The sequence below is a fragment of the Scomber scombrus genome, chromosome 15 (genome assembly GCF_963691925.1).
Source record: "Scomber scombrus chromosome 15, fScoSco1.1, whole genome shotgun sequence".
Lineage (NCBI taxonomy): Eukaryota > Metazoa > Chordata > Actinopteri > Scombriformes > Scombridae > Scomber > Scomber scombrus.
In genome coordinates, this window is record NC_084984.1 from 17,294,138 (window position 1) to 17,310,376 (window position 16,239).

At 39.9% G+C, this 16,239-nt stretch overlaps 1 protein-coding gene across 1 annotated transcript in view; it reads left to right on the plus strand.

Moving 5' to 3' along the window:
* cacna1bb (calcium channel, voltage-dependent, N type, alpha 1B subunit, b) overlaps positions 1 to 16,239 on the plus strand; it is a 177,110-nt gene that overhangs the window by 116,215 nt on the left and 44,656 nt on the right. The window contains 12 exon segments of the mRNA XM_062434601.1: positions 578 to 650; positions 1,027 to 1,144; positions 2,575 to 2,642; positions 2,733 to 2,839; positions 5,665 to 5,712; positions 7,522 to 8,226; positions 9,939 to 10,138; positions 11,097 to 11,226; positions 11,880 to 12,009; positions 12,823 to 12,882; positions 13,432 to 13,538; positions 15,110 to 15,121. Coding sequence (XP_062290585.1) covers positions 578 to 650; positions 1,027 to 1,144; positions 2,575 to 2,642; positions 2,733 to 2,839; positions 5,665 to 5,712; positions 7,522 to 8,226; positions 9,939 to 10,138; positions 11,097 to 11,226; positions 11,880 to 12,009; positions 12,823 to 12,882; positions 13,432 to 13,538; positions 15,110 to 15,121 — 1,758 coding nt within the window.

Sequence of the window (16,239 nt, forward strand, 5' to 3'; positions counted from 1 at the left end):
AGGAGCATTTCTGATATTTATCCAAAGACGTTCATTTATTATTGATACATTTAAAAACCTGTTGAAATTATTTTTGACTGCAAAGAGAGATGATTAAATGTTATTTCAGTTGGACTTTAGAAGCTAATGCATTATGTCACTGAAGGTCCTCACAAGGATAGAAGTACAATCGTGTGTGTGTGTGTGTGTGTGTGTGTGGCGGGGGGGGGGCATTTTGGATCGGTGGTAAAAGTTACAGATGAAGAGAAAGAAGAAACGATGCAGCAGTGTTTCTAACAACCGCTTCTTTCCGGACAAGAGGTGTGAATGTGTATGTTTTTGTGTGGTGTCATGTTTCTCATGAACAGAAACATGTGCTGTTGCTTAGATACTACAACAACAGGCTCCTAACATTGGTTTCTACATAATGATCATTTTAATTTTAATCCTAATCTTTAAAATAAATACATGTCCCTGTATTTTCTCCTGAACCGCAGGCAGATGTCATTAAGTCTTGACTGAAACTACATTTGTTTTAACCCTTTTTTTCTGTTTTCCTCTCTTTGTAATTATATTTTTGTGATTCTGATTCTTTTAGGTTTAACTTTGAAGACGAGACACCAACAACAAACTTTGATACCTTCCCAGCAGCCATCCTCACTGTGTTCCAGGTACCCTTACACACACACACACACACACACACACACACACACACACACACACACACACACACACACACACACACACACACACACACACACACACACACACACCTACATACGAGGTGCACTTAAAAACTTCTGAATAAATGAGAGAATATTGACTTCATGGAAAAAGAAAGATTGTTATCACTCATTTTAATTAGAGGGAATGACTGGTCTGTGTACCCTCTGTCCCCTAATGAGCTGGCTGATAATCCTTCAATTAGTCTGTGCTCATAACCCTTCACTCTGTAAAGTAATTTCATTCTACACTGTGCGTGATTTGCACAGTGCTTTACAACCCACCCGTGTCCAGGCATCATCTTGACTCTCTTATCTTCCTCAGATTCTAACTGGCGAGGACTGGAACGCAGTGATGTACCACGGGATCGAGTCTCAAGGAGGTGTTCGCCGCGGCATGTTCTCCTCCGTCTATTTCATCGTCCTCACGCTCTTTGGAAACTGTATCCTATTCAACGTCCTGTAATTAAAACTGCAGAGCATTAAGAGTCAGAGGGAGCAAGATCAACATGTGGAAATGGTTTTTGTTTTCATGTCCATTAACAACACACTCAAAATCAAAGGAATGTCTGGGTGTGCTAAATGTTGGGACTCATCTGAAAAGTTTAGGAGACCCAGGGTTAGGGTGGTACATCCAAGTATTTGACGACACAAACAACACACTGAGATTTTTGCTGTTTTATGAACTTTATCGGTTGTAGAAATAAAACATTTGTCCTGAGGGAGCCATTTGGAGAAAGACCATAGAATCAATCAATCAAATTAAATATGTTTATCTTCCTGGTACTATGGATTTGCTCATCACAATCTCTCTTTAAAGGGGGTATCTTGATTTTTGTGATTTTCTGTTATTTATATGCTTTTATGATGCCGGATATCCTAAACATGGTTCCAAAACTATGCTTTTCTTTACAATGAGTCATAAATAATGCTACAACATCAGATGTTCATATAAATCACGGCCAAAGTGTCAAATAATGAGGTAATTATATGGTCATCTGCTTCACATACAGTACAGTGCGCAGGCTCACTGCTCCACTCTGCTAACATTATGGCATTTTTTCATAGTTTGAGGGTAGTCACGCCAAGCCATGACTGAGCTGCCAAACTGTGAGTGTTTTTCCATTATACAGCAGGGCAAAATAAAGTAAATAGTTTACCTGTTGGAGGTAAATTCTTCATAATAAAAGTGTCCCATTATTTAGTCATTTAAAAACTTTTAATATGAAGCAGTAAAGCAGGAAATGTTGTGTTTTCATCAGCAGTAACTTAACATGACTCAGTTATGGCTCCCCCTCAGCAGGCTTCTGGAGAGTTAGCCATTCACAACAGAGTGGGCTCATTGGGAGGGGTCCTTAAAGAGTCAGGAGCTAAAACAGCCTGTTTTAGACAGAGGCTGAACTATGGGAATACATAAAGACTAGTAAAAGATAAATAAGGAGTTTTGTTAAAACTGTAATAATGTAGAGATATTCCAGTATAACCCTAGAATGAAAATATAGACGTGTAAGTACAGTATGTCACCTTTAAGATTATGAGATGCAGTCTTTTCCTTCATCTTTTGTGAAATGTTGACATTTTGGCCACAAGGTCCAAAACTAACAGGGTTGTTTTTCTGGCAAATTTCATAGCAATCTGCCCCTTTACATTCTGTTATGTCTCAGTGGACACACCCACACAATTTTGGCCTGATATTGGCTCTATAGAAAAATATTGGCCTGACTGTGACAGGCAGAGTGACTTATTGACTAAATCACCATTACTCTGGCTCTGCTCTCCCATATGGAGGGAAGCAAACAGTACATATTTCATGACAGGACATATTATATATACTGTCCATGTGTATTTTCTCCTGAGTGCTGTTGTTCTTCAGACACCCTACTGAATGTCTTCTTGGCTATCGCTGTCGATAACCTGGCAAATGCACAGGAGCTGACTAAGGTAGGCTGGGTCAGACCATGAATGTTGTATTTGAAGACACGTTAATATGATATAGTAGTTTGTTTATGTCTTGTTTCTTATTGACCAAAGGATGAAGAAGAGCAGGAGGAGGCAGCCAATAAGAAGCTCGCCCTGCAGAAAGCTTTGGAGGTGAAGGAAGTCAGCCCCATGTCAGCAGCCAACATCTCGATCGCTGCGTAAGTTTCTGAGCTCCTCCTGCCTTTGACAGCAGTCCCTTCAAATGTCCCTTTGTCATTGAGTGTGTTGTCCCTCTACATGTCCTTCACTCTCAGTCTGAAATGTCTGTGTATGACGTGTGTGTTGATCTGTGTACATTCTGGATTTCTCCTCATCCGCTCCCACTATGAGAGTGCTCCTGTGATGTCGCCTTGTTTACTACACCCCACTGTTTACATCCTTAAATAGTAGAGGCAATTAAGGAAGCTTCAATCAACAGCACAGCCCGGCAAAGCTCAAATCTACAGCTAAACACCCTTTTTCGCTCTCTTTAGTGGGAGAATGTAATTGATATTATGTTTAACCTGTCGCAAAGTTGTGGGAGTATTTATGTAACCATTTTTGCTTTATAACAACATACAACAATTCCACTAATGAGGAGGTTTATGCACCTGCATGAGCACCAGTTTCATACTACAACAGCTGGTAACATGCAAAGAGACGTAGTGATGTAGGGAAGAAGACTCCCAAACAGGGATATAAACGATGCTCAATTTGAAATATTCTTTAAAAATCTGCTTTGTTAAAACATTAAGAGAAAGGAGATGCATTCAACACTTTTGTCAGGCCTCAAGAATACACATAATTAATGTAAACATGCCCTTTATTTGTTTAAGAGAAAACTCCACAGGGCATCTTTAATTCAAAACCTTTGACACATGATCAATCCATGCGTCTAGTTCAGCACAGCTGCCAATTCAAAATGACTTTATACATCTATTCTTTTCATCCTCTGGACTTATTTGGAAAGAAAGAGTGAACATATGAACAGAAAGACAGGAGATTCAGCTATTGAACTTTTGAACAAGATTCACGAAAACCTTTTTTTCACTGTCACAAGTTCCCACTTTGTCTAATATGATAATGACAGGGATGTCCTGTCATGCAAAAACTATTGACCCACCCCCCTCTACGCCACAAAGCCATGACTGACAGGCTTGGAAATTAATTGTGCCTCCAAATTCACACTATTTTTAGAGTCCTCACTGAACACTGAAATTATGAGAGTCTGTCAAGTGAAATCTGGTGTGGAAACTGGAGCGTTTTCATTCTCATCAATGATTTAAAGCTTTAGGATGTTTAAACATGCCTTTCTTTGTTATATATGTTCTGTTAATGTTAAAAAAAACAATAATTCATATTGTTATTGGTTGATTGTATGTTGCATATTTTTTGTGGAGCCCTTTGTGTGATGTGCACTTATACAAAGCCACGTCTACATTATACAAAATGATCTTCTTTGATTCACAATCTCTCCTTAATTTGCCGTCCTCCTCATTAAGAAATAGGCCAGTTTGACTGTAGGAATCTCTGCTTAGCTAGCTTTCCCTTACTCACTGTCACTGCTGTTATTATATGATTATATGTGTTATTTGTAGTGTTCTCACAACAGTATTTTTAATTTGTACATTGAACAGTGTTGTAACACTTTAGTGAGTTGGTTTTTATTTTCAATGAACTGTTTTTGCACATTCTGTGTGTTGTTTCACAGAAACTCAGGGTTTCATTACAAAATGACTACAGCCTTTTAAGGAAACACATCAGAAAATCACTGTTGCAAATTATTTCCAGCATAAATATATTCAAAACTAAATTTTTACTGTCACATTTCAATAGTAGTGACTTTTCTTGTTTTGGAATGAAATCCCTGAAAATGTTTTAGTTCCAGTTTCTTGTCTCTGCTGACTTTCGTTGCTGTTGTGTTATTGAGGTAGTTGCACAGATTGGTCCTTTACTGTAAAACAGGAGGGGACAGGTGGACGGTCAGACTGACGGTCCACCTGTCCCCTTCAGATTTGTGTCTCATTTTTTCTTTTTGTTTTTGTTCTGCATGTACAGTTTTGTAAAGCAAAATCGAGATGCACTCTCTCGCAGGTCGTCCATCAACAGCATTCAGTCACCGTGAGTTATCACTCTCTGTTACAATATTCTGCTCCTTGCCTCCTCCCCTCTCCTCCTCTCCTCTCTCCTTATGTCCATTCCTTTATTCTCCTCTCTTCCTCTATCCTCCTCTCCTCTCCTTTCTGCTTTTTTCCTCTCCTCCTCCTTTTGTCTAGACCTCCAAAAAAACAAAAACAAAAACTAAATTGTAGTCTGTCATGTCTTCATTGCTAGTAAAGTGAAATGTATTTATGCTTCTTATTTTAAAAAGCACATCGCAAAGTGCCTCACGGAGCAAAAAACAGCATTACGAGTGTAATTTTGAGTGCAAATTGCTGGTACGTAGACGCAGTTATGACTCCCTCTGGCATACACCAACCACTGTGTACTTTGTTGATGGCTGCAGCTCCTCTGTGTCGGCGCCCACAGCCATTCATCTTCCGCTCCGCGCCCTGTGATGTGAATAATTTGTGTATAAATGTTTAATTTCTCTGAGCATCGACATCACTGCAGGCAGTTTGGCAATAAGCACGGGGCTTAAAATTTAACGCAACGTCCAGCAGTAAGTTTGCTTTCCTGCCCGACGTTCTGTTGTCTCAATCGATTAGAGCGCAGACTGAAGGGCAGAGAAGCTTATTTAACATCTTACCTCTTTGAGATTACACCCATTTATTACTAGAACTCACTCTATTGTCCTTCATGTCGCCCTTCTTGTGTGTTTTTCACTATTCACGTGTGCTTTTTTTAATATCTAAAATAATAATATATCTATTTTTATTACTCCAGTCCCTTCAGTGTTTTCATCTCTCACTGCCTGTATGTCTGTTGCTCACCTGTCTGCCAATACCTGTCCCGTGTCCTCTGTGTCTTCTGTCTGTTTGTGTCCCTCTGACTTATCTTTTAGGAGTTATTCTGTCTACTCCTCCCCCGCCCGACGAATCTTGAGGTACAAGTCACCAGAAGGAACTTAATTTAACCCATAAAAGCCCCCATGTAAATGAGTCATACTGTACTGAAACAGAGACAGTATGCAGTGCATTCACCCACCTTAAACGGAAATATCGACACATCAAAAAGCTTTTTGATTGTGTTGTTGTCAAAAATCAGTTTGTTGCTTTTTAAAAAAAGAACGATCATCAATCATAGCACGTTTTTTTCCCTGCTTGACCCATTTAAACATGACCTGGTCAAAAAGTTTACCTGCATGATCAGTAAGGTTTCTCACATGACATATGACACAATATCATCAATAGATACACATATATATATAAATACGTACTGTAAGGCAGCACTAAGAGATGTATTTCAGAATAAAAACAGAACTGCCTGGTCTATATTCTTAACACAATGTGTATTCACATAGTGAATCAGAGTGACTTAAGACATTCAAAAACATTTCACTCACTATCATACTTTCCTTCTGCCTATGACATGATCTCTAATAGAGAAATTAATAGTATTAATCCCTTCGTATTTGGTCCCTTATCAGCATGCCACAAATTCTCAGTTATGTTACTTTTTACATAGTTGTGTATTATTTCCTTGCCAAAGTTACATAGTAGCTTTGATTTGTGCCTGCAAGGCATAGTTTTTTTTCACTTCACACTATCTCTAGTCAGTTAGAGATTGTGGCCCATTAAGTCTCATTTAATACCTTATCAAACTTGTTCCACATGTTTTTAATAGGATTTATTTATCAGTGAGGTCGTCATGATCTGAACTCATAGTCTAACAGTTAAATTTGCATAATTTTATATTTTTTTATATGTTTTTACATTCAAACAAATATTGAAAGAACGCCTTCAGTTTTGCCTTCAGTTTACACATTTCATTTGGGCAAAGCAAGTTTCCTTGAGAAACTTAAGATATTTTACGTAAATCAATTGTATTCCCTGAAAAGCCAACCTGGCACTGGTTCTTAGACATTTGAATGAGTCAGAGGTGGAAGCCTTGAGAAGTAATGTAAGAAAACTCTACTGAGATTACTCGCCCTTTGCCTTGTCCTCATCCAGACAAAGGAGCAGTAAGTCATTCAGGGAAGATAGACTTAGAACTGACCAAATAAGTGAAGATATTTTTCTTTTACTGTGACAGAAAACCTGCCTTGACACTGTTTGAATAGCTGATGATAGATAAACCCTGTACACTTGATAGTTGCATATTAAATAGGTAGATTAAATCACCCCAGCCAACATCTTCTTACAAACTGTATTTATTTTAATTCCCACTGACAAAAATGTATCCAGTGAGAGTATGATTTCATTATTTTCCCTCATGTGGGAAGACTTGAGGACCCAAAATAAGTTACGGACCTCCCATGATGAGGTAATGTCATGACAACAGAATATAAAGATCGAACAGACAAACCAAATTAAAACTAATCATATTTAGTTATGGAGGATTTGAACTACTTCTCTGTATTACACTCAAGCATGGTAAGTGAAAGCTTTACCGTGATGACCATTTGTGCTGATGCATCCATAGACCACCTTGCTCCATGTTCTTTATGACTTACTTTTCCTTATTAGGGGCCTGATGAATAGAATTAAACCCAGGAAATTGTGAATTTTGGGTCATTAGCAGAAGATGGTGCACATTACGATGCGGTGGCTATGGATGAGACTGTGGATAATGATGTTTATCCAAAGCGATACAGCAAACACTTCATAAAGTAGAGAAAATACAGAGTCATGACACTTATATGTCATTGCTTTTCACTGTGATGTGATCTGTTTTCTGTGGGTTTGATTCCTGTGTGCAGTAAGGAGCAGCAGCGGACAGCAAAGGCCATGTCAGTGTGGGAGCAGAGGACCAACCAGCTGAGGAGAAACAACTTGAGGGCGAGCAGCGAGGCCTTGTTTAACGAGCTCGACCCCGAGGAGCGCCTTCGGGTGTCCTCCGCCCTCCACCTGCACCCCGACATGAAGACTCACCTGGACCGGCCACTCGTGGTGGAAGACAGAAACGGCGACAAACCCAGCAGGACTCCCGAAGGAGGACAGGAGGAAGCCAGGGACCCGTCCAGGCAGGACGGGGTGGGAGACAACCTCCACGCGCACTCCAGGAAGCACCACCGCCACCGAGACAGAAACGGGGAGAGCAGGGAGGGAGGCGACGGCCGCGGAGGGAGGCACCACACCCATCACAGCCGCAACAGAGATCACAACGATGACGGCACACAGACGAAAGAGAGGAGAGGGGAGAGGAGCCAAGGACACAGGCACCACCACCAGGCCGGCTCCCCTGAGGAGGAGGCCAATGATGTACGAGGAGGGATGGAAGAAAGGGGACATCGCCACCACCATTCCCATCGTCCACCAAAAGAGGGGAATGGGATGTTGGCAAACGGTGCACAGGGAGAGCGCAGGGGGAGAGGAGGAGGAGGAGGAGGAGGAGGAGGAGGAGGAGGAGGAGGAGATAGTAATGGAGAAAGGAAGGGACGCTCCTCTCGTATGGTCAGAGCTCAGTCCACACTGGACGGAGAGGACAGTAAACGCAACAAGAATGGAACCAAAGTTCACAGGTAACATTGAAGATATAATGTTCTGTAGTTGGCTAAAAAAAAAAAGAAGAAGAAGAAGAAGAATTTATTATTATTACAGACTGGGCGTACAATACAAACAATACATACACAAAACAACCAAACCCCCCCCCCCATATCAGTAAATACGGTACATCAATACATTTGTGTGTATGTAGTTCAATATATTTGAATAGGTTCTTGAGACTGTTGGTGATATTACAGTAAATGTTTCTTCATAATAACTATACAGCAGCCTTACTTTAAACTATTATCCTACATATTCAACTATTCACTTATTGTAAGTACACAATACTGTTTTTTCAAAGGTAAAGTATTTTTTATTTACAACTTGTTTTTACTTTTAAAACCTTACACATTCATTTTTATTGCTGTTGTGTTGCACTGTGCCTAAATCTCAGCAACGACATCATCATAACTGGTACATGTAATTGCCCAAACTATGAATACAAGAGCCAGGTGGTAAAAAAAAATAAAAATAGATTAAAAATTCAAAACTATGTACTTAAAAAGTTCTCAGCTGATGGCCAAGCTATGAATAATAAGTGAAGGAAGGACGAGTAAGAAAACAAACAAGCTCCTGTTCACGTTCATCTCAGTGATCTGAAAGACAGTAAAAGAAAACTTCTCACTGTTTGAATAATTAAAATCTGTGGCTCACAGCTGTGTGCGTGTGTCCCTGTACACCAGCTGAAGTGAAGCTGAAGTTTATCGGAAAACATTATGAAAAATATTGACAACCAAATTCTGAAGCACAGTGTGTACTGTACCTAAATCATGCAGGACTGTGCTGTTTGTTATGCTCTAATGTCTTGTCACTTCCTGTGAATATTTGCACCCTCTCATCACTAATGAAGCGTTCGTGTGTCCAGTTTCGGTGCGACCTCCAGCCAGCTCTGATGGACTTGCAGTTCTGAGTTCAGCTTTGTTTTTAAGTGTCTGATCACAATGTTTAATCCAACATGAAATTTTCTGACTACAACCCGCAGCATCACTCTCACAGGCTTTACAGTTAGTGATTCCTCCTCAGTATTTATTTATGATCTGTATAGAAACACATCATAAATAATAAGGCAGTTATACATCAGTGTCTCTTTCAGGCTGTGTAGAGTATATTTGGTAAACAAAAAGCTAATCTTTAGACAACAACCCTTCCTACACCTGATTAGACAAATTTCCATTGGCCTTTATGTGTGTTTTGAATGTGCTGGCTTATCTGAAATGATCAAATTTCCATCAACACTCCACCAATACCAGTTTATGAATACATTTAAGGTGAGAAAACAGCCCTGCAGAGGCAGAGTCTTGCTGCATTTTATATCTTTATTGCCTGTATTTGTTCATGAGCTTCAGGCTTTAACAGCAGTGTGTCACGATGATCTAAACACTCCCTCCAGCTCTCTGATTGGTCTGTTATTTATCTGACTCGGCTTAATTAATTCCTCAGTGGATTTTCTGGACGTAAGTTTCATATTTTAAGACACCACGCATGACATTGTAAGAATAACAGACTGCATCACTTTACAGTGGACAGAGAGACTTTCTTATATGGATCTCATTTGGTAGAAAAAGCTTGAAGCACCCTGAGAGCAAAGTATAATGATGATAAGATACACATCTCCTCTCCCCAGGGAGAGGCAGCCAGATGCTGAGGAGGACGGCCTCGCCTCCAGTCCCCTACAGGCGATGCAGAGCAGCCTTAGTCTCGGAGAGAAGCAAGAGGATGCCGACAACCAGAAGAACTCCAACCGGGCCAGCCAGGCCGGCCTCAACAGCAACGCCATCCACATCCCCGTCACCATCACCGCTCCACCCGGAGAGACCACCATCATACCTAGTGAGCACATTGACGGACGGATTGGGACGGCTGATGAAAATTGTTCAATAATTGTTTGGGTCATAACATCAAAACATTATTATTATTACATCTTATAATATTTTATATCACTTTACAACAGAATCATTAAGGGTAAATAAGGCTAATTAAAAATATCACCATATCCCATGATTCAAATGTTCTGGCATATATTAAGGATGATATCAAAATAAGAATCATGTTGTGAAAAAAACATAATTTCTCTTTAATCACTGAATACTGCATTACACTGTTTAACAAGGCTACAGTGTACAGCCATGTCCAAGCTAATGTCAGCATGCTAACATGCTCACAATAGCAATACTAACATGCTATCTCCGTTTAGCATGCTATAATGCTAAAATTAGCAAATTTGTACTAAAAAAAAGTACAGCTGAGACTGGTGGGAATAGTTATGCAGACAACTATTAGGTTATTAAGTATTAGACAAATCAAAGTTATTACAACCTGAGAGAAATATAAGATGTTGAAATAGTATTGACATACATATTGCCATGTATAGATGCTGCTAGCATGACTAAAACTAAAACAGCTAATTATGCTACAAACTGTGTATTCTATTATATTGCAGTTTCAATTACATTTGGATTTCTTTGGCCCTTTCTCCAGTAACTCCACTTAATATTTTTTGGAACCTGAAGTGGGAAAAGAAAATATTCTACCTAGTTTTGAAGAAAAATGATGTTGTAACCTAGAGCAGATATGTTTGTTTTTGCACATATTTGTCATGATTCTTCTTGACCCTGCAACCACCATCTTATGAGAAATTACTGAAGCAATTGCCAAGTTTTTATGAATCCAGCAAGCAAATACAATTATAGCCTACATCTACACATACCAATAACTTAATATCTCACTTGTTACTAATGTTTGTGCTTCTTTGAGCGAAATGAGCGTATTTATTCTTTTTCCACGCCAGTGAACAACATCGACTGTGATAACTTCCGACTGAGCGAAGAGAAAAAAGATCTGGAGGAGGAGGAGGCGGCTAATGGGCCTCGGCAGATCCTTCCCTACAGCTCCATGTTCATCTTCGGGCAAACAAACCCGTAAGTCAAAGCTTGGAGGTGACCGAGATGAGTGAACCGAAATGATATTGATAGTTTTGGTTTAATTAGGTTAAAACATAAAGTTCATTAAACATTATCAACATTTTTCCATGTACTAATTAACATCACTTGGAGAATTGAAAGCTGTGGGTGACTCTTTCTTTTCTAGCTCCAAATGAAATTTTTTGAGCCACCTTGTTGAAACAATCTTTGGCATGAAAAGTCATCACTCTGGAGCCAAAGACCAGATAGGAGTTGGACTCTTTTTTTTTTTTGGAGTTGCAAAGCTTTTTTCATTGTTTGTATTGGTACCTGATTATTGTTTTGCGATCCCATCATTTCATTCTTTAATAGTAAAATGCAGAAAAAGTAGTCTGTTATTTGGTTGGCTTATTATGAAATGTACATTTTTATACAAAAGTGTCTTTTTTGGATGTTGTTACACATTGATTTTATTTAAAGACATCATGGACCCAGATGACTTTGAGCCACGTGGTCCCCTTCAGGTTGATACATGTTCACCTTTCTGCATTTTTTTGGACAGTGTGTGTTGTTCCCCAGCCTGTTTTTGGAAGGACCGTCACCTGAATACACCTAGTGAGCTGTCGCATGTTTGTGCACTTTCACATTCTCGTACGTGTGCGTTCTTGCAGGGTGCGGCGGCTGTGTCACTACGTGGTCAACCTCCGCTACTTCGAAATGTGCATCCTGATGGTCATTACCATGAGCAGCATCGCCCTGGCAGCCGAGGACCCTGTGCAAGCAAACGCGCCGCGCAACAACGTGAGTCAGGCTGACATCAAGACTTTATAAATAAACATCTGGAAGCGCACAACAAACACACTGGTCTGTCAGATGTGCGGACACAGAGCAGACCAGCATTTGCATTAAAATGCGGATGCTCACACAAGCGCAAGAGGATTCATACACACACACACACACACACACACACACACTCCCACAAACATGTCTCATTTGGACTTGACTGGCTGATTCATTCAGACTGATTGAGGGGTCCTTACTAACAGGGGATGACAGTTCACTCATATTTAGGAACAAGCTGCAGGAAGCGTTGCAACAAGCATATTTTAAATCATTTTTGGTCAAATGCTCTCACTCTGACTGCAAGTGTCTTTAAATAAAAACACCAAAAGGTGGCGCATTGCCAGTTTAGAAAAATCTTATATGTGAAATGTTTTCATAACTCTGCACGACATGTCGCATTAGGGGGGGAAATGTATGCACACAGACACGTGACTTGACTTTTTGCATTTTGACAGACAAGCACAACTAATTAGTATTCCAGTGAGGGGCACAGAGGGAATCTGGGGTGATGTCGTGCGTGTGTGCATTGTGTATTTGTAAGCTCGCTTTGTGTGGGCATTCAGGCTGTGTGTGTTAGTGCAGGAGAGTGCAATGCTGACAGACCTTCTGACAGGGCAAGAGGAACACGTTGTGAATATATCTGGTCCGCTCACACATACACACACTCACACGTCCAGAGTGTCTTAAACTGAGAACATCTGTCACCGGATCTGTTGACGAGACATCTCACAGGATGCTTTTTCCTACTTTCTGTGTTTTTTTCCCCCGCAGGTTCTCAAGTATCTGGATTATGTATTTACCGGAGTTTTCACTTTTGAGATGGTGATTAAGGTGAGGTGCTGTCAAAACGAAAGTAAGCTGCGATCTCAGCTTTGAACAAATTCAGTTAGCTTGATTTTTGGTGATTTGCAAGTAACAAATATGAAGGATTCTCAGTTGGGCTAAATTTGTTTGAAAATGTACCCTTTTTTATTTAGATGTTAATGTTTCAATCACATTTCAGTGAATATTTATCATGTAGTTAGGACAAAGTCATTGTAAAGAAAGAACATGGCTTTAGATGTCTTGCCACTTTTTGACCTGCAAATCATCAAGTCAGAGCTGTGCACACTGGGAAGGCTCACACACAGCTGATGACAGCGCTGCTAATTGGGTTTTTATTTTTTACACATCTTATCTGTGATAACACTCTGTCCAAATGCCAAATACTTGAGATAGTGAATGCTCTCGGTCACTGAAAAAGAAAGGTGGGTACTCAATTTAAAAAGCAGAACTTTTTATGAGCTAAGAAGAGGTGAACGGTCTGAATAGCTTCCCTTATAACAAGCAGCTTGTATTTTTTTGTGCATTTCTCGATAATTATTTTTCCTGTGACTATAGATGATAGATTTGGGTCTTCTCCTCCACCCCGGTTCTTATTTCCGGGACCTGTGGAACATTCTGGACTTCATTGTGGTCAGTGGAGCTCTGGTGGCCTTCGCCTGCTCGTAAGTCGACTTTTTGTTTAATCTCGCCCAAACTTTTCCAATCACAGCAGGGCTCTGGATTTAATGAATTTCAAGGCTGGATACAACTAGGTTAGCATGCTCACACACTGCAGCTAGGTGCCACCACTCCTGTGTTTAGCTCTAACAAACAACTCCAACGCGTTCATCCAATTATTCCCTGTGATCTTGTAAAGATTTTGTGCTGCCTGGGGTTATTTTGCTGACACGACTATGTCAAATTCATCTCGCATTGTTACATAAAGTCTCCACAGCCCCTCTCTGCTAATTGGTTTAAGGTTCAGGAGGGGACAGGAGGAGACAGGAGGGGGGGAAGCGAGAGGAGACAAAATGTTATTTAAGTGCTAGTGTTTAAACTGGCATGTAATTGCAACTCCTGCAGCTCGATACACTGCTGGAATAAAAGCTTTGTCGAATGACTGCAGATTAACACATTCTTTTTTTTTCTCCTCCTGACGTGTTTTCTCCTATTTTTTTACTAAAAAACTACTGTCACAGTTACACATTGACATTTTTAATATGTTAAATCTTTGATTTTTTGGCAGCTGTGTTTGTGTCACAGCTACATCTTGTGTATTATATGGCTTTATATTCATAAGGTGGAGGTGGAGATGAATTTTCTCTGCCAAATTCAGACAGCCCGGAGCTGACTGATAATCTTGCTATGCTCATTTTACCACATTCATTTATTTTCTCTCAAAAGTGTATTAGACAGTTTAAACCAGTGCTTGAATTGGAGTTTAAAAAAAAGAAGGTCCCAGTACACTGAACCAGCATTTGAGGCACAAATCATCAAGAACTACTAATTTAAGGATTGAATTTAAGATTTAAGAGGCCCTATTGGATGTCTCAACTCTTATTCAGCAGCTTTTAGACTGAATTTCACCACATATATCTCACACAGCTGCACATTTCTGCCTTCTCTCACAGCTGTTTTGAGCATTAAACATTTATATCAACAACACCTTCAGTACATACATTTATTATAAATTTGAGGCACATGTAATACGAGTCATACTCACTCAGCTGGATATGACTCTAACATGCCTACACTCTGTAAGTGTGCCCCAGTTCAAGCAGTGGTTTAGGTCCGTTTTATCATTATAAATTAGCTGGTAGCAAAACGGTGTCCTGTTATGTAACTTTAACAACATTTCACAACTAGTCAAAAACAAGTCTGTAGTCATAGTTTAAAGTGAGTTAATGAGACCCTTGAAGCTCACAGACATGCATTCCGGGTCTCTGGAGCGCAAAGCTGATTACTTATTCTGTTTCAATCCAAGTATTTCATCAAGACGTGGACTCTGTCCCCCGAAACTCCCCACCTGTGTATTTATTCTTTGTACTCGCTCTTTCTTTGTATTTGCTAATTCTCGCTCTCTGTTTCTCTGTACTGCTTTTTTTCTGCCGCTCTGATTTCTTCTCTTTTGCCAGCCTGTAGATTGAAGCCTCTGTGTGTTTTATCTGTTGCTGACTCTGTCTCTGTCTTCTCTGTCTTCTTCACCTTTTTTTCCCCCCTTGCTTTTTTTTTTCCTTGCTTGGATTGCTTTCAGGAGCCTTATGGGGTAATGCCTGCTTCTCGCTCTCTCTCTCTGCCTGTCTATCTATCTATCCATCCATGTGCTCGCCTTCCTATTTGTGTCCTCTGCTTTTTTTCCCCGTCCATCTCAGCTGGTGTCATTTGCAGAGTTTATAGACGTGTCTGAAACAACCCCCACCCCCCTTTTTTTCCCTCATAGCCGAACGTTTTGAACAAATGTCATATTTTGTTATTTGCTATTCTTATCATCTCCGCCACAGTCACGATCAAAGATACTGGCATTTACTCTGTTTGTGTTATGTAACCGTGTTTGTTACATCTGTATCTGGGTTACATAAGTGCAATTACCTGTTTTCCAGTTATCAGATACATTTTCTGTGTGTCGGCAGGAGCAACGTACATAATGCACAGCGGGTCAGTACAGCCAATAAGAAAAAAACAACAACTGTACTGTAACAGCAAGAAAGAACACTTAAAAGGTTCGAGCTTTTATATGAGCGAAAGGTGTTCCAGATACTCATGGACACAAAAAAGATCTGAGTGCTTCTGTCCACAATAAGCACACAAATAATTAAAAAAAAAGATGCTAATTGAAAACCATTAAACAGAGTGAATGGTGGGTAGAAGCCACTTCTTTTTCATTTTTAAACAGAAAGACTGATAAATATGCAGAATGATGTAACTTTGAAGCATTCTGTCAGTGTCTTTCTGACCGCTAATGCACCGCTCATTTATAAGACTCTGATTCACTCGTACAGTGCAGAGGTTATTAGATGAAATCCCCTTTCCCCCTCCTGCACACACTCACTTCCTTGTCCAGCATTTTGTCGCATTCGTGGCATTTAACAGGCTACGTTCACATTGCAAGCCTTAAAGGATCAGTCTGGTTTTTTTTATAGCTTGAGAATAAACATTCATTTTGAAGTTTTGGCCATCAGTTCTATTGTTGCTGAGAGCTGGGAATGTGGTGACATCACTGAAACGACGAAGGAGAGAAACAATGATCAGTTTTATTAGCCAGCTTAGAGAGAAAACAAGAAAACAAAAGTGAACAGTAAAACCATCTTTTGTAAACATTCACAGTTTAAATGTCAGTTTCCTGGCTCATCCTACAAATAAAATGCTTTAAATCATTCGACTTAA